Source organism: Kogia breviceps, chromosome 14 (assembly GCF_026419965.1).
Source record: "Kogia breviceps isolate mKogBre1 chromosome 14, mKogBre1 haplotype 1, whole genome shotgun sequence".
Taxonomy (NCBI): domain Eukaryota; kingdom Metazoa; phylum Chordata; class Mammalia; order Artiodactyla; family Physeteridae; genus Kogia; species Kogia breviceps.
In genome coordinates, this window is record NC_081323.1 from 15189548 (window position 1) to 15208846 (window position 19299).

Here is a 19299-nt window from a genome sequence, read left to right on the forward strand (position 1 = left end):
TTGATTAGAAATCTCTTAAACTAGAAATAGACCTGATAATGGGTACTTACACCAAACTTACTACAAAATCAAACTTAATGGTAAATTATTAGAAGAATTTTCTTTTTTTTCTTTTTTCTTTTTTTTTTTTTTTTCGCGGTACTTGGGCCTCTCACTGCTGTGGCTCTCCCGTTGCGGAGCACAGGCTCCAGACGCGCAGGCCCAGGGGACGAACCCGTGTCCCCTGCATCGGCAGGCGGACTCTCAATCACTGCTCCACCAGGGAAGCCTGAAGAATTTTCTTTAAGATAAGGAATAAGACAAGAATGCCCACTACCACCTCTATTATTGCAGATCTTAGTAAGACAGAAAAATATATAGGTATAAAGATCAAAAGGAAAAACTAATTCACAGACAATTAGACTGTCTTCATAAAAAAAAAAAAAACTTCAGAAAACCTATTAGAACAAAAAAAATCCATAAAAATTAATTTAACAAAAGATCTAAAACATCTTTATAGATATAATTATAAAGTTATCTACAAAAAGAAGATATAAGCCAAACAGATGGAAAGATAAACCATATTCATGAATAGAAAGAATTAACATCATAAAGATGGCAATTCTGCCTAATTAATCTGTGTATTCAATGCAATTCAGTCAAAATCCCAGTGGTATTTTACAAAATTTGATACACCAATGCTAAAATTTATAAATTTATTTATTTTTATTTATTTTTGGCTGCATTGGGTCTTCGTTGCTGCACACGGGCTTTCCCTAGTTTCAGCAAGTGGGGGCTACTCTTGGTTGTGGTGCACTGGCTTCTCATTGCAGTGGCTTCTCTTGTTGTGGAGCACGGGCTCTAGGCATGGGGGCTTCAGTAGTTGTGGCACATGGGCTCAGTAGTTGTGACTCACGGGCTCTAGAGCACAGGCTCAGTAGTTGTGGCACACGGGCTTAGTTGCTCCGCGGCATGTGGGATCTTCCCAGACCAGGGCTCGAACCCGTGTCCCCTGCATTGGCAGGAGGATTCTTAACCACTGAGCCACCAGGGAAGCCCCCAATGCTAAAATTTACATGGAAGAATAATGATAATTTTCAAGAGTAATCTATTGAAAGAAAAATAAAAAGGGGAAGGGGAATTTCTTTTTGCTAGATGGTCAAGGAAGGCCTGAGAAGGTAACAGGACCAAAGATCTGAATGGAGGGAGAAAGCAAGTCTTTCAGATGGAAGGAATAAAATTAGATGACTATAGTTTATCCTGTAAACTAAAAAAAAATTCCTGATATATTAAATAAAGTCCTAAATGTGAACAGTAAAACTTTATAACCTTTAGAAAGAAAAAATAGGAGACTGTTTCTAAGACATTTGGGTAGGAAAGAATTTCTTGTTTTAATTGAAATATCATCAACATACAATATTATGTTAGCTTCAGGTGCATTACATAATAATTTGACATTTGCATACATTATGAAATAATCACCACAATAAGTCTAGTAAATATCTATCACCATACAAAGTTATTACAATATTATTAAGAGTTTCTTGGTTACCAAAGGGAAAAGGTAGGGAGGAGGGATAAATTAGGAGTTTGGGGTTAACATGTACACATTACTATACATAAAATAATCAACAAGGACCTACTGTATAGCACAGGGAACTCTACTCAGTATTCTGTAATAATCTATACAGGAAAAGAATCTGAAAAAGAATAGATATATGTATATGTATAACTGAATCACTTTGCTGTACACCTGAAACTAACACAACATTGTAAGTCAACTATACTCCAATATAAAACAAAAGTTTTTAAAATATATTATTAAGAATTCTTAACATCTAAGGCACAAAAAACATATGGTATAAGAAAACTCAGATGAATGTGACTTCATGAAAACAAATGTTGCTTTCTAAGAAAATATCCTGCAAAATTAAAAGCGCAAGTCACATGCTGGGAAAAATATTTACAATGCACATAACTAATAAAAAATTAGTACCCAACATATAAAGAACCACTGCAAACCAGTAACAAAAAAAGAAAGAAAAAGAAAAGGAAAAGGGCAAAGGCTACTCCCAAAGTAAGCATCAGACTTGTATAGTCAACATGGAAATAAATTAAACGAAAACTAAAGAGGCTACACAAGAAAAGCTATAAACTGTCATCGTTAATGTTTATTTTGATACATAAAATAACTTTTCCCAAGTCAGTTCTGCACAAGAATTTTAAGTTTTTTTTTTTTTAATGTATTCAATTACTTTGTTAGGGCCATTTTAGCTGATGATAGGTTCGAAACTATATGCGTGGTACCATGCTGCAGAAAGAAAACATCAGTTCTGGTTAAGGTCTACTGAGAAATCTGGGAAGAGAAAAGAAAAGTTTAAACTATTTTGAGACGTTCTAATCGACTTCAGTCTTATTTGAACTTTGCCAAGTATGAGGTATCCAATCTCCTACCTAAAATAAAGACAATGCCCTAGTGTTGCTGTGGTTACTTAAAATAGATGTTAAAATATAAATAAATAACAGTCTTGATCTAGAATGAAGCCTTCCATAGAAAGAGGGTTTGTGGACACAAGTGGGAACACCATTTAAACTCATAACCTATTACAGAGCTCCCTCTGCCGGCCCAGAGAAAGTACAAGAACGCTGACACTGACACAGAACCTCTCAAGTCACCTCAGGAATGTGCCCTTCAAATAGTGAGGGCAAAGTTCTTCTACGGTCCTTATGCAAAAAAACCCAGTGACACAGACAAACAGGAGAAGCCTTCCAAAATCCCCAAACTGATATTTTATCCAGACACGGGTTTTCAAAGTAGTGTGGGCAATGGTTTACCTCTATGGTTCTGACAGGTGTTCTTGGGGTCTCTCATAAAGCAATCAAATCACACCCCACTCTAACCCTCCCTCCAACTGCAATCTGATTCTTTACGGTAGATTCAGATATACACAACCAAAACATACTCCCTCAGATGTAACAAAATCATCAGAGGCAGGTTCCCTTTGAAAACCTTGTGCCCTTTGTGTCTGGAAATCCTGGGCAGAGAGAGTGAGGCTAGGTACTCAAACAACCAGAAAGGGACACGGCAAGCTGAGACTTGCCATCAGATGCCCTTGTAACATGAGCATTGGTCCTGTCCCTTAACAACTTAATAGAGGGGCTCTGCTGAGGAGCAGGATAATATAATGGTTAAGAGCATGAGCTTTGAAATCAAACGTATTTGGCTTCAGGTCTTGGCTCTTCTGTTACTCACTATGTAATCACGAGCAAGTTACTTAGTCTCTTTGCAATTCAGTTTCTGCTTCTGTAAAAGGCTGGGGGAGGGCTGTGAAAACACCACACATCACGATGGTTGTAATGATTAAAATATAGGAAATGCTTATAAAGGATTAAGCACAAACACCTGGTAGATATTAAGTGTCTAATCATTAATGATTATTATTAACAGTTATAATGTCTATCCTCTTGGGTATAATAAATAATTTATATATAAAAAACAATTGTTTGACATGTACACACTGCTATATTTAAAAGGGATAAACAACAAGGACCTACTGTATAGCACAGGGAACTCTGCTCAATGTTATGTAACAACCTAAATGGGAAGAGAATTCGAAAAAGAATAGATACATATATACGTTAAAAAAAAAAAGAAAAAAAACAACTGTTTCTTAAAAAAAAAAAAAAAAAGTATCTTTGGAATCCCCTCAAAAGCCAGCACCAGTCTTACCATGAATTTTCATGGGTTTTATATTATGGATCTAATGCCCATTAACATAAGGGTAGGCTTCCAGAACAAATCAGAAGTTCAGTAGAATGAAAAGACCATAGACTGTGGAGTTCTTTGAATTCTCAGCTCCCACGTTTACTAGCCATGTGACCATAGCAAATGTTAGCCACTGAAAAAAATCACAATGTCTGGGTCAAACAGCTGATTAGACATGGCTCAAAAAGGAATTATAGAATTAGAAGATGAATCCAGGGCTAACACCCAGAAAGCGGCACAGAGAGATTTTTAAAAATGGAAAATATAAAGGAGAAATTGCTATAAAGGGAAGAAACTAAGGATACTGATAGCTGCTATTAATCCTTGTGGAAGGTAAATGGGTACAAACCTTCTGGAGGACAATATGGCAATACCTGCACATTAAATTGTTCAAACACCTCTGGAAATTTTTCCTAGGAAACATTAAAAGGAAGGCAAAATTTATATGTAGGATGTTCCCTGCAGAGTTATTTGTACTAGTGAAAAATTGGAATGACCAAAAAACACTATTAAGTGTGATAAATATAAAAAGGACTATGCAACAACATGAAAAATGTATACGCTTATTCAGTAGAAATTAATCAGAAATTAGAATATGTAAGCAAATTATTACCATATAGGAACTATACAGGCATATGGTCAAGAACAGGAGTTCTTTGCTGGAGTGAGAGGACTTGGGGGTGAACTACTTTCTTTTGTAACAGTGCATTAATACTGTTGGTATAAATAATTTTTAATACAGTAAATGAGAAGAGAGGCATTTGAAATATCTAACTTTTTTAAGGTACTAGGTGAAACCCTATTTATTTTCACAAATTTTAACCTGTAGAAACTTCAGTTCTGTATTAGTCATGAGTTATATAATTTTTATAAACAATTAGAGCTACAAGGGACAAGGAGAATAAAGAAGATTAATAACCCTTTATTTTTATTGATTAAGCACTGAGGCCCATACAAGGAAAGAGAATTGTCCAATGTAACACAGGTAGTTATTATCTAAGCCAAGCTTGGTCAGATAGTCTCCTTTAAATGTTTAGAAATCAATATGAAGAAGTGGTCTAATGTCTGAGATCTGCTTTAAATTAATTCAGTTTGTTATACTCTTTGGCGGAGAGCTGAAATATGATGGGCAGTGAGTTATTTTTGAAACTGGTTATATGTCCATAGGGGTCATGATATTATTCTGTGTAACTGTATATATTTTCATTTTCCATAATGAAAAGTTTCAATAGCTCCTAAAATAATGAGTAAAGATCTCAGAATTAAGTGGCAAATCTATCTAACTTGTTACTAAAAACTGAATTACAAGACCTGAAACAGATTGTGAACTAAGTTTATTTAACGTCACTTAGCTGTGACTGTTGAGGTTTTTAAATGGGTTTTTCCCTCATGACTATAATAAAATGTGCATGTTTCTCATTAGACATGCTAAAACTGTCCAAGCTCAGAAACTGAACAAACAACCCACTGAATTAATGAGCACTTAAAATATGAAAATTACATTTGGAACAAAATTAATTCTTTATATTTAAAAAGGTGGATTTTCCATAACACATACATGCACAACACATGTTAACGGGTCAGCCTAGTTCTATTACACAGGGATTATAATCACCTGCATAATTAAAGCCCTTAAAACAAGCAGAAGATACAGCATTCCGAGTCAACAAAAAGAAGTCAGCAGCTCACTGCTGCAAAACCAACCTTCCTAACAAATCACACGGGCTAGCTACTTAAAAGAGAGAAAGAAAAAATAAATTTAGTAAGTATCATTCACTCGTAACACCAAATCTTGAGTCCAGGGGATGAAACATACTGTAAGAACACATTTTCGATAAGAATTTAAAGAGAGACTAGCAGGGAGTGACAATGTTTTAATAAACTCTTTGTAAATATCCATTTTTAAGGCCATAAAAAACAGTGCAAGGAGGAAGAAGGGAGAAAAAAAGCATTCTTAAGGCAATGCAGAATTCAAAGTCCTAATTTATAGGATACACTATGATATCAGCAGTATTTTTGGTGGGATTTTTTTCTCTGATAATAACTCTAGAAAATAATTTGGAAAATAAATAAAATTTAAAATACCTATAATCCCATTATCTACTTTTAATATTTGGTTTATTTTTCTCTGGCCTTTTGATTGGTTTTTTTCAGTCTTTTTTCTATGCACATATTAACATGTTAATTTATCTTTTTACTTTTGTAAAGCTAGAATATAATTTCTCTATGTCTTCAATTATTTTCTTGGGCCAAATTCCTAGAAGTGGAATTTACTGAGTGAAAGGTTTGAATTTTTTAAACTCTTGATACGCACTACATTCCGGAAAAGTTAGATCAATTTACACATCCATCAGCAGTATTACTACTCTTTCACCATTTGTATAATTCTGACCTGATGCCAAACACAGATGATGAGCCTTGGCCCCAAAATAGAAAAAAGAAAACAAGAAAACCTTTTCCTTTCAAAAACAAAGGGTTGATTATAAATACACAGACCTGGAAGGTGAAAATTCAAGGGGGCTGCCTGAGATCTAAAGCCCTGGAACGGTGTGTTCTAGCCGCAATAAACCAGCTGCAGTTGCCCTGAACTCACTGCCACTTGGACTTTGTGGACATGGCTCCCTCTGCTGGAACATCTCCACCCACCCTACTCACTGCCAACCTTCCTGCCTTTTTCCTCCAGGAATTTGTCAGTAATCCCCAGCCTAAATTAAATACTCTTCCACTCTGCTTCGCCAACACCCTCAGATTACCTCTGTTTTAAAGCCCATTTCATATGCTGAAGTGTAATTAAATGGTCTGCCCCCCAGACTAGACAGTGACTTCCTTCAGGGCAAGGACTGTTTCTTCATTCCCTGCTATATCCTCAGCATCTAGCAAAATACCTGGGATACATTAGGCACTGAAGAGAAATTTATTGAATGAATTAATCACAAAGCAGTAGGTCTAAAGCAGTGCTTAGAGAACTTTTTCTGTCTGTAAAGGATCAGACAGTAAACATTTCAGGCTTTGGGGGCCACATGGTCTCAGTCACGACTGCTCAGCTCTGCCTTTGTAGTGCAAAAACAGTCATAGACAATAGCAAATGAATGGACATGGCTGTGTTCCAATAAAACTTTATTGCTAAAACCAGGTGTCAGGCCAGATTTGGCCTGTGGACCATAGTTTGCCAATCAGTCCCTGGTTTTGAGGAAGAAACTCTAAATTTTAAAAAAAGAAGGAAAATATTACTTATATGTGGAATCTAAAAAAATGGTACAAATGAACTTATTTACCAAACAGAAGTAGTCACAGATATAGAAAACAAACTTATGGTTACCAAGGGGGAAAGGAGGGGGGAGGGATAAACTGGGAGATTGGGATTGACATATACACACTACTATATATAAAACAGATAACTAATAAGGATCTACTGTATAGCCCATATAGGTCAATACTCTGTAATGACCTATATGGGAAAAGAATCTAAAAAAGCGTGGGTATATGTATATGTATAAATGATTCACAGCAGAAATTAACACAACATTGTAAATCAACTATATGCCAATAAAAATTAATTAAAAGTAAAGTAAAAGAAAAAAGGAAAGAAAAAAAAGAAGATGAAAAGATCATAGAGTCTTAATGCTTTAAACCTATGCAAAACTCAGGCTAAATTGTACGTTTAGAACTCCATTATTATTACCACTTTGTACTCCCAAATTCCCTTTCTCCATGACTTGGTCTGTAATGCACAGAGTAAAGGAAAAGGAAACAACTGAAGGGAGAGGAGAGGATGGCCCTCTTCAACGGGAACTGAGCACAGGTGTTAGGCCTCAGTCATAGGCCAAATAAAAATGATCAGCAGCATAAGAAAAGCAGCAGAGATGGGTTTACACGAGAAGGGACTGGATAGGACTCTTCAATTTGTACATTCATCCTTAACAGACTGACTAGAATTGGTAAGTCTGGTTTAGACACACAGAATATTGTGAAAACAGACTGAAGATAATATGTATGATAAATAGCTCAGCATTTCACTACACTTTGAATTATGCATCAAAACAACGTATGTGCTATGTAGAAATAAAATGTATAATAATGAAAGCACAAAGGAGAGGAGGGAGAAGCAAAAGAAGATATGCAAATGACCAAGAAATACATGAAAATATGCTCAAAAGCATTAGTCATTAGGAAAATGTAAATTAAAACCACTATAAGATACCACTACACACCTACTAGGTCATCTACATTTACAAAGCCTGCCCATACCAAGTGCTGGCCCAGATGTCGAACCATTGGAACTATCATACATTGATCTGGGCAATATAAATTAAATAGTCACGTAATCACTTAAATCAATAACAAGCACTATAAATTAAACAAAAATAAACTAAACAATCACTTTGGAAAAAAGAAACAAAAAACAAATGTCTGTACTCACCTCCACAGATCAAGGAAAAGAAGGAAAAAGTGACAACATTCAACGAGAGAATGGCCGTTCAGGTTTGAAAGTCAATCCCTTCTTGTTGTTGATGCTTTCCTGCCTCTGATTCCACATGCCGGCTTCCTCCCTCCCTGAACACTCCACTGCTGCCCCAACCCTCCAACACTCTTACTCCTTTGATTGTGACAACAGACAGGAGCTTCAAGACTGAGTCCATGTGGACCATGAAAATCTGCTCTCTCGGGAATGTGCGTGGGCTGCCTGCGAAGTTAGTCTGTTCAATCAGAGCCTTACTTTTCATAGTGCCTTCCTCTTCCTCCTCCTCTGAGTTGATCACCATGGTGCCCAGCTGGGATGGCAACGTGTCATCATGTTCGATCATAGTATTGGCCCCGTCACTCATGGTGCTGGCTACTCGGACGGTGCCCATCTCGTCCCCCGCTGCTCGGACCATCGTGCCTGAATCCATTTCATCCTCCTCCTGGAAAAGGATGAAATCTCAAATGATGGCTAATTTGATCAAAAGATTGAGTTTTCTGTATGTACAGCTGATTCATTTTGCTGCGGAGCAGAAGCTGACACACCATTTGAAGCAATTATACTCCAATTTAAAAAAATTTTTTTAAAAAGACTGAGTTTTCTGAATTACTTTTACTCATCTTAGTGCAAATATTTCCGAATTTGATGCTTACTTGGGTTCTAAACCCAACTTGTAGAACCAAGAGCACTCTTTTTTAATTGAACTACAATTGATGTACAATATTGTATATGTTACAGGTTTAAAAGACATCGATCGAGTCATGACTTTTAAAGGTTATATTCCACTGACAGTACTCTTATTCAACCAAAGAAGATCATACATATGTAAAGTCTACATATTTAGTATGGATCCTAGACTCCCCAGAAGGGCCTGGGAAAATCCAGTCTCTCAGACCTGAGTATTCTCTTTCCTGAATAAAAAGTTAAACTGAAGAAAAGATATGGAGGCAAAAGAATAAAATGTGGAAGTGTCTGAGGAAGCACTGAGAGACGAACAGACACAGACCTGGCAAGTCTTTAGCAAGCCCTGGTCCCAGACAGGACACGGTCAGCAAGAAGAGCCTCCAGTTCCAGGTGGAACCCACATCTCCCACTCATCTTACCTGGGCTGGCAATCATGAAAAAACAAGCACTGATGCCCGAGGCCCACCACAACGCCTGCCACTGCCACTCACTGAGTTTTCTTCATCGTCCTGGTCTACCTCCCGCTGCTGGGCTTCCTGGCGTTTCAGCTTCACGTCCATGGCTTCGTTAATTAAATCCCGCAGTATGGACACTCCTTTGGCACTCTTGACAAATGGGTGCTTAGCAAGAAAGTTGAAGACGGTTTATATGGCACCAGTGCCAAAACACTGCCTGGCACACAGCAGGCACTTGACAATCTTCACTGAATCAATCAGCGAACCTAATCTTTCTCTTTCTGCTTTGGACTACAGCTAACCCACACTTGCTTTATAACTGGGAGCAAATGCGTTCAGGCTTTGCCCATCTTTTCTGCCTTGGCTGGAATGTTTCCTCCATTTCTTCTCTACCAACTCTGGAGATTCTCAACAGGCTGGCATTGCCCTCTAGAGGAAGTTCTGTAAACATCTTGGGAGCTTGTGGCTACAATGTTTGGAGAACACAAACTACATGGGACATAGGAAAGGAGGCAGGGACACAAGTAATCCCGTAATGTGTGGAACAGTCTTGTACAACAACGAACCATAGCACATTCTCCATATCTTTAAAATGCCTCAGAGTACATATACACTTTGATAAATAATGCTGACGAACTTTTTAAAGAGATAAGCAAAAAGTCTAGTAATTTGGGAGGTGATTTTGGAGAGGGGGCTCTAGCGGAATAAAGACATTGTTTAGAAATCACTGAATAGTTTATTCCTCCTGCTTATTCTTTCTATTCAATGTCCTATAGCATTTCCAACTATGTATTTAGGTAAAAAGGATTTTAGTACCAAAGTGTAGTTACTATAGAAATACTAAAACTGGTCACTAATATGTAACAGATGTAGGCCCCAATATTATTCAATCTGCAAAGATACATGAAACACAGCGATATTGCTGACTTTCCTTCATAGAAACAGTTTAAAGTTTTTAATGTTAATACCATCTGATATTTTTGTTGTCTGCCTTTGTAACACAGTAAGAAATCTATACTGTGAAAGTTACATGTGGAAATTCTTTTTTTGGGGGGGGAGCATTGCCCCCCAGATGTATTGTTTTCCAAACTTATTCTGACATTGCCCTCAGTGTTTATCTGTAATCCATTCTCTGTTCCCCAGCACCCACCAGAGGATATGAGCTCCAAGGTCTTTGGAAGTACCCTAGAGGCGGACAGTATAACTCAACGTGTGGTACGATCGAAATACAGAAGATATCTTGCCCATAAAACTGCATCAGTACCCCATTCAGGCAGGAAAAGAATTTGCCACTGCTCTTGGAAATAAGACCCAGCTCCTTTGCAAGAATATCGTATTTCCTTGTTCTCTCCACTGGGCAAGTCTATAAGATCATTTCCCTCCTCTTATCATATATAAATGAGTCTGCCCTGTTATTACTTAACATTAGATTTCTGTTAGTGTCCATAAACTCATTTTCCTGTGTTTCTTGAATGGAATGGTTTCTGTTCTTCTTACTGCTCTTAAATCTAAACTCATTCATGATGCTAGATACAGTTGTCTCATTACTTCATTATGTCTATAAATTGAAAAACTGGAGCATTTCTATATTGACATTTGTACTATTATAAATTATTATTCTTATATTTCTCCATCATAGCACCAACATTACCCTGATTCTTTTTAAACTTTGGGCATAAATAGATTTTAACATCTATGAGTTTCATTCCAAAAGGATTATAAATGTTAAAAAAAATATGTATTGGTTATAAAAAGGGGGCATTGGATCTGACATGACTGAAAACCATTGGCCTAGCTCAGTAATGATAGCAGATATTTGTCAAATCCATTATATACTATCTTTAATATGTGTAAAGCATTGTTCAAAGTCATACATATTATATCACTTAATCATCACAACCAACATATGGGGCAGGTACTTGATCTCCACTGTACAGATAAGAAAACTAAAGTAACAGAGAGGTTATGTTACTTGCCCAAGGTCATAGAGCTAGCAAACAGGGAGCTACGATTCAAACCCCAGGACAGGCTCCAGAATCCAAGCTCCTAACTATTAAGCATACTGCCTGCCAAACCCCACCCATCCTTCAAGGCCCAAGCACACAGGTTATCTCCTCCAGGAAAGCAGTCCTGGTATCTTTAGTCCAAAGTGGCCTCTTTCCATCCTGAGCTACAACAGCACCTACCATTGATCCCAGTTCTCTGTCAGAACTGGGTATATTTAATGGCACTCCTGCTTTGGGATAAAAAAACCTAGGTTCTAATCCTGGCTTCGCCGTTCACCAGCTGAGTGGCTATAAATGAGTTAACCTTTCTAAATCTTCATTTTCTCACCTATAAAAGTAAATTAATACCCCTCTCTCACAGGGTGTACGTGATGATTAAATGGCACAACATGCAAAGTATCTAGCACACAGTAGGTGCTCAATAAATGTCAGTTCCTATTCTCTAATCCCATAGAGCCCTGTATTTTCTTATGGTCTTGTTCAATGATTTAACTTTATTCTCTATGTCTTTTCTAAGCAGTTACATTCAAAGGGAATATTTTATACCTCTTTACCATCTCCATGTAGGTGGGTTAACAGCATCTGTTGGTCAGTCTGTGAATGAAACAGAAAGAGGCAGCACCCCAGGGTGATTCATACCTGTAGGAGTTGAGTGGCTGTGGCTCTCTGCTCAGGGCTCTTTATGAGACACTGCTTCACAAAATCCATGAAGCTATCTGACCACAGTTCTGGCTTTCGGAATGTGGGAGGTGGGTTGGTAGGAATCATGAAGATTGCCTAGTTTAAAAAAAAAATTTGGCAAAATAAAAGTGATGCTCCAATAAAAATATGACTGGAGTTTGATAAAATGATCTTTCTCTTCTCCACTACAAGCACATCCAATTACAACAAAAATCCAGGTATCTCAAACTAGATCACTATAACAAATATAATAACAGTGAAAAAGTTTGAAATATTGCGAGAATTACCAAAATGTGACACAGAGACACAAAGTGAGCAAGTGCTGTTGGGAAAATGGCGCTGATAGGGACTTCCCTGGTGGTCCAGTGGTTAAGGATCCGCCTTCCAATGCAGGGGACATGGATTCGGTCCCTGGTCAGGGAACTAAGATCCCACATGCCGCGGGGCAACTAAGCCCACATGCCGCAACTACTGAGCCCACATGCTCTAGGGCTGCGTGTCACAACTAGAGAGAAGCCCGCACGCTGCAACGAAGAGCCCACATGCCACAACTAAGACCCAACTCAGCCAAATTAATTAATTTTTAAAAACAGTCTTTAAAAAAAAGAAAAAGAAAAACGGCACTGATAGACTTTCTTAACACAGGGTTGCCACAAACCTTCAATTTGTCAAAAACTCAATAAAGTGAAGCACAATGAAATGAGGTATGTGTATTATTTATTGAGTTTCCAATAAAAGAGGTACAGTTCTTTAAAAACATAAAACTCTTTGCAATAATCAGTTTAAATTATATTCTTTAAATCTAAAAATATATCGAGTAAATCTTCCCACCCTTCTCCACTTCTGCTCCCCCAAAAAGAATGGAGCTTATCTTTGGGCCCATGAATACTTTTTTTTCAGTATGCGGGCCTCTCACTGCTGTGGCCTCTCCCCCTGCGGAGCGCAGGCTCCGGAAGCGCAGGCCCAGCGGCCACGGCCCACAGGCCCAGCCGCTCTGCGGCACGCGGGATCCTCCCGGACCGGGGCACAAACCCGCGCCCCCTGCATAGGCAGGCGGACTCCCAACCACTGCAACACCAGGGAAGCCCCCATGAATACTTTTTTTAAAACTGGGGGCTTCCCTGGTGGTGCCGTGGTTAAGAATCTGCCTGCCAATGCAGAGGACACGGGTTCGAGCCCTGGTCCGGGAAGAGCCCACATGCCATGGAGCAACTAAGCCCACACGCCACAACTACTGAGCCTGCGCTCTAGAGCCCGCGAGCCACAACTAATGAGCCCGCGTGTCACAACTACTGAAGCCCACGTGCCTAGAGCCTGTGCCCCGCAACAAGAGAAGCCACTGCAATGAGAAGCCTGCACACTGCAACAAAGAGTAGCCCCCACTCGCTGCAACTAGAGAAAGCCCACACGCAGCAACAAAGACCCAACGCAGCCAAAAATAAATAAATTAATTAAATAAATTTTAATAAATAAATAAATACATAAATAAATAAATGTTAAGTCTATTAATAGAAGGACTACTTAATCAAAAGACAGGAAGGGCTGAGTTGGGCGGTATGGAGAAGACTACGGAGCAGCTGAAGAAGGTAGGGTCAAGGTCTTGTAACAGTGCTATCATGAGGGGTTCTAGGGGTGGGGAAAGCCTGGAAACTGCTTAGGGCAGCAACATTGAAGGAGTTTCGATGGAGAGTGAACCTATGGGCCCTTCATACTCTAAAAGTGGATGGAAGGTGGAGAGTACAGAGCCTCCAGAACTTACACATGTAAATACCTATAAGGGCCAGGCAGGAAAAAGACAACAAATGAATCAGACTGGGTGTCAGTGACATAAGTTTAAAAAAATAGTCTACTTTCCTCTTAATACTACTATAAAAAACATTAGAGAAAACACTGCAATAAGGGATACTTGGTGAATAGGAAATCGTGGAGACTGATAAAGTGGAAAGACCATGCCCTGTATAAAGGAGAGGACTGCTGCTCAGCTCCAGTTAGTGTTGTTATGTTAAAATGTGAGCACCTGAACTATTAAAAACATATACACTGTAGAAGTCAACCACGCATTTCCTGGCCCACGTCCTACCAGAGGGCTATTAATACACAACCTCTAGAATGGAGAGGGGTGGATTACACTTGACTTAATTAGTGACTACAACTAGTGGAAGAGTATCATCATCTGGAGTCTAGACTGACACTTATCAATTATTTACAATTAATTCGTTTATTGTTTGGTACCTAACCAAGTAAGTCATTTAACTAAGTTTCTAATGATCACCGGTAACTAACCACCCCACTGGTTTTCTGTCCACCTCCTTACCCTCATTGGATGGATATCAGCATATGGGGGCTTTCCTTCAGCCATTTCTATGGCTGTTATTCCCAACGACCAGATGTCTGCCACACAGTTGTACCCAATTTCCTGAATCACTTCTGGAGCCATCCAAAATGGTGTTCCTATCACTGTATTTCGCTTGGCCATGGTATCCTAAAATAGAAAGGAGAGACATCAACACTAAACAATAAAACTGTTGAGAAAAAGAGTCCCTTCCAACAATAAAAAATGTCTTAGACTTGAAATACATACACAAACTATACTCAAGCATGATTGATCAAGCAAGTCACAAAAGAAATTCAAATGACATAGAAACATAAAAGATTCTCAATCAATTATTAAAACACAAAAAAATCAATTAATGAAACACTAAAATGAGAGTGATTACTAATAACTATTGCTGATAATAGCACAGATTAAAATACAAAATACAGGCACTAAAATACAATGTTATAGGAGCATAAACTGATACAATGTTTTAGTATGCAACTTGGCAATATTTATTAACTTTATATGTCCATATCCTTTGATTCAAATCTATTTCTAAAAATGTGTCCTATATGTAAGTACCTCAAGATATATGCACAAGTACTGTAGAAATATTTGTAATAGAAGCGGGGGGGGGAAGAAAAAAAGGAAACAACACAAATAACCAACTAAAGGAAGTAAGTTAAATATAATAAATATCCATACAATGAAAAAAAAAGGACCTAGATACACTTTTCTGACATGGAAAAAATGTACAAGACACATTGTGAAGCAAAAAACTTATGTTCAAAATTATATATAATATAGTCTTGTCTTCGTAAAAGAAAAACAATGATCAGAACAACAATAAAACAACCAATAATAATAAACATTGTTGTTATATGGATAGAAAAAAAAATCTCCAATATACACCAAACTATTAACAAGAGTCATATCTAGAAGACAGAATTACGAAAGACTTTTACTTTTCATCCCGTATACTTTTGTAACACTCAGCTGGGTTATGTGAGTGTGTATTACATGTGCAATCAGGAAATTTCAAAAAGAGAAAATATGTGTGTACATATATATGTACATCTATGATTTTCTTTTTTATAATATATATATTTATATAATATTATACTGTATATATACAGTCTTACTTTGGGGCTTAAATAATATATGAATAGAGTACACACGGGCAAATAACTACTTGCATACTTTCCCAGAATAGCATGGCCCTAATGAAAGAGAACCTTTCTAGAATTCCTGTGTTTTAGGAAGAGAAGGATTTTAAACAGAACTAAATAGACAACAGGACTTCCCATCATCATCACCCATGTTCCTTCTAAAATGTCTATCACTTAAGTTAGGTTATGCCAGTCAGGAGCAAACAACAGGTAATATTTTAAAACTGATCTCACTTTGTCAGTCCTATGTAAAAAATTAACAAAGGAACTAACTTACTGCTGAAGTCATTTCCTTTGCTCTGAAACTTCAAATCTGCACCATTCAAGTGGTGACAGTCAATGTTGTTGTCAAGGATTATTCCCAATTAGAAATGGATATCTGGATAACTAAACGTTTTTTGAACATTAAGAGTAATAAATAGATACTAACCTAACTAGATCTGTATTACAAAGTTATATTAGTATAGTAGCATAGCAATGGAAAATATTAAGTCCAAAAACAGATTATGGTATACAAACACACACACACATACCCCTATATGTATATAAATGTATAATTTGAAGATATGATTAAAACGTCATTTTTAAATCAGCAAGCAAAGGATGGATTATGGGGGTAAAAAAGTACTGGGTAACTGTCTATTCATTTGTAAGATTCTACACTTAAATTCCTACCTTATGCTTTCACCAAAGTCAGTTCAAACAGGATGAATATATAAATACAAAGAACAAAATCCAAAAAGTACTAAAGGAAAGTATAGATGAATAGCTATACAATGTTGAAGCAGAAAAGGACTTTTAAAGCATAACATCATGAAGATGGCAATATTTTCCAAATTGATTTACGATTCAACACAACCTCAACACAATTCAATTCAATCCCAACCAAAATCTCAATGACATCTCACTGTTTGTGCTTTTACTGTCATATCCAAAAAATCACTGCCAAGACCAATGCCAAGGAGCATTTTCCCTATGTTTTCTTCTAGGAGTTTTTGGGTTTCAGGCCTCATATTTAGGTTTTTAATCCATTTTGAGTTAATTTTTGTGTGTGGTATAAGAAAGGGGTCCAGTTTCATTCTTTTGCATATGAATATCTAGTTTTCCCAAGATCATTTATTGGATAGACCATCTTTTCCCACTGAGCATTCTTGGCTCCATTGTCAAATATTAGTTGACCATATAAACATGAGTTTATTTCTGGGCTCTTGATTCTGTTCCATTGGTCTATGTGTCTATTTTTATGCCAATACCATACTGCTTTGATTACTTTAGCTTTGTAATAGAGTTGGCAATCAAGAAGTGTGAAACCTCCAGCTTTGTTCTCCTTTCTCAGGACTGCTTTGGCTATTTGGGGCTTTTTGTGGTTCCATATTAATTTTAAGATTGTTATTTTCTATTTCTGTGAAAAAAGTCTCAGTTACTAAATGCAATTGATATTTTAAATTGTAGTATCTTTTACACAGCACCAGGAGATTTTTTTTTTTCAATTTGGTTTCCTTATTAAGATGTAATTTAGATAATACTGTTTAGTACTGTTTACTTATATGCTAACAACAAAATCTTTGGAAGGGCCTACAAATCACAGAATAGAATAAGTTCCTGAGGTTTTTTTAAATATCAAAGCAATTTTTGTGCTGTTGCAATACCTATGAAACTCCCTAACATGTTCCAGGCAGATTTAAAATTTTTAAAAATAAAACCTGTACATAATACCAGCTCTAAACAAACAAACTATTTATGTACATATTTTTCTACCACACAAGAAAAATGACAGATAACATTGTTGCAAATTTAAGTATATATCTGTCCAGAACTCCTTCTATTTTTCTACACATATTTCACACATATTATCTGATTTTTAAAAATCAGATAATTTTAGACTTCCTGTTTTAAAACAAGGTTTATTTCATTGCCATGCACTACTGAGGTAGGAGGAAAATCAAGAGTCTGTATTTTGGAACCAAATGAGGAGAGTGTTTTCAGTAAAGCCAACTGCTACCTGGAGGCTGAGATGATATTCTGTCTTATTCATGGAAAGCCATTTAGATTTAATTCTTCTTCCTTTTATAAATATGATGATGTAGCCCAATAGGATTTAAACTTCTACTCCATTATTTCCTGTTTTAGTTTTTATCTTTATCAAAGCTAAACAAAGTTAAACTATGGGACCTGAACTCCAGGAAAGGATCTAAAATAACCTACCAGCTCCTTTGTAACCTATTAGTACATTTTTAAATTTTTTACAATTCAATTATATCAAATATCATATTTGTAAATAAATAAATAAAAGGAACTCCTCCTCAAGAAAGACCTGAAAGTTACCTACACAAGTAACATTTTTACTTACTGTAAGTTGACCTGCTACCCCAAAATCTGCAAGTTTGGCATGACCTTCTGTATTCAGCAAAATATTTCCTGCCTTGATATCTCGGTGTATTTTTCTCATAAAATGAAGGTATTCCAGTCCCTTAAGTGTTGACTGTAATATTGTAGCTATTTCATCTTCTGTTAACTGAAAAAAGAATGAGAAGTTAAAATTCTATTAGTTTACATCAGCACATTTGAAAAAGGGAAAAAAAAAAGACCCAAACTCCTTTCCTAGAATATACAATCTTATTAAACGTGTGAAAAGCATTTGACAGCTTATAATACTATCTCTATGCTGACCACTCCCAAAGTTATATTTCCAGCCCAGATCTCTCCCCAAATATCAGATTCATATATTTGCCCACACAACACCTCCAAATGAATATCTAACAAGCATCATAAGCATAACATATCAAAATCAAATTCTTTACTTTTACCACCACCCTATCTCTTTCTTTACCACCCACTCACCTACTCTACTCTTCCCACGGTCTTCTTTCTCTCAGTAAAAGGCAATTTCATTCTTCCAGTTGCTCTGGCCAAAAACCTTGAGGTCATCCTTGGCTCTTCTCTATCTTCAAAATATATGTAACTATATCCTCTGTAATCACCCAGATCCAAGCCACCATAATGCCCTGCCAGAACTATTCTAATAATCTCCTAACTAGTCTCGTTGCTTCTGCCCTTGACCCTTTACATTGTATTTTCCACACAGCAGCCATAATGAACCGTTTAAAATATAAGCCGTATCTGCTCAAAATCGTCCAGTGGCTTCCTAAGTCACTCAGAATTAAAGCCAGTCCTCACCAAGGTCTTACCTTATCTGGCTCCCAGCTACCTTCATCTATCACCTTCTACCTTGCTCATCCTGTTTCAGCCACATAGGCTACCCTGCTATTCCTTGAACACTCTAAAGACACTACCACTTCTGGGCCTTTTTATCTGCTGTTATCTCTGCCTGCAGTGCCCTTCAACTAGATTTCTGGATGAGTTGGTCCCTTACTTCACTGTCTCTGCCCAAATTGCCTCCTCATCAGAAAATCAGAGAGGCCTTCACTAGCTCCCTCCATTCCTAGACCATTCTCTATCCCCTTATCCTACTTATTGGTCATTGCAGCATTATCACCACCTGACATACTATACATTATCTGTATACCTATTTATGTGATGTCTTCCCTGTTAGAAACATAAACTCCATTTTAAAATGTCTTTGATTTGCTTACTATTGATTGAATCCCTAGCACCAACAAAGCCACCTAGCACACTGTAGGTCCTGAAAAAATATTTGCTGAATGATGATGAGTAAACGGAAGCAAGAATGCGAGAGACTAACAGAATATCTGATCAGTGCAATGTTGACTTTGTGCTGCTCCAACCCCAGTCCTAAACAATCAACAGACTCTCAATCAG

At 37.2% G+C, this 19299-nt stretch overlaps 1 protein-coding gene across 4 annotated transcripts in view; it reads right to left on the reverse strand.

Moving 5' to 3' along the window:
* STK4 (serine/threonine kinase 4) overlaps positions 1-19299 on the reverse strand; it is an 88458-nt gene that overhangs the window by 46348 nt on the left and 22811 nt on the right. For all 4 annotated transcript variants that reach the window (XM_059037809.2, XM_067012122.1, XM_067012121.1 and 1 more), the window contains 5 exons: positions 17870-18034; positions 14348-14515; positions 11992-12129; positions 9383-9511; positions 8463-8649 (listed from right to left, as the gene is read on the reverse strand). In XM_059037809.2, coding sequence (XP_058893792.1) covers positions 8463-8649; positions 9383-9511; positions 11992-12129; positions 14348-14515; positions 17870-18034 — 787 coding nt within the window. The remainder of the gene's footprint in view (positions 1-8462; positions 8650-9382; positions 9512-11991; positions 12130-14347; positions 14516-17869; positions 18035-19299) is intronic.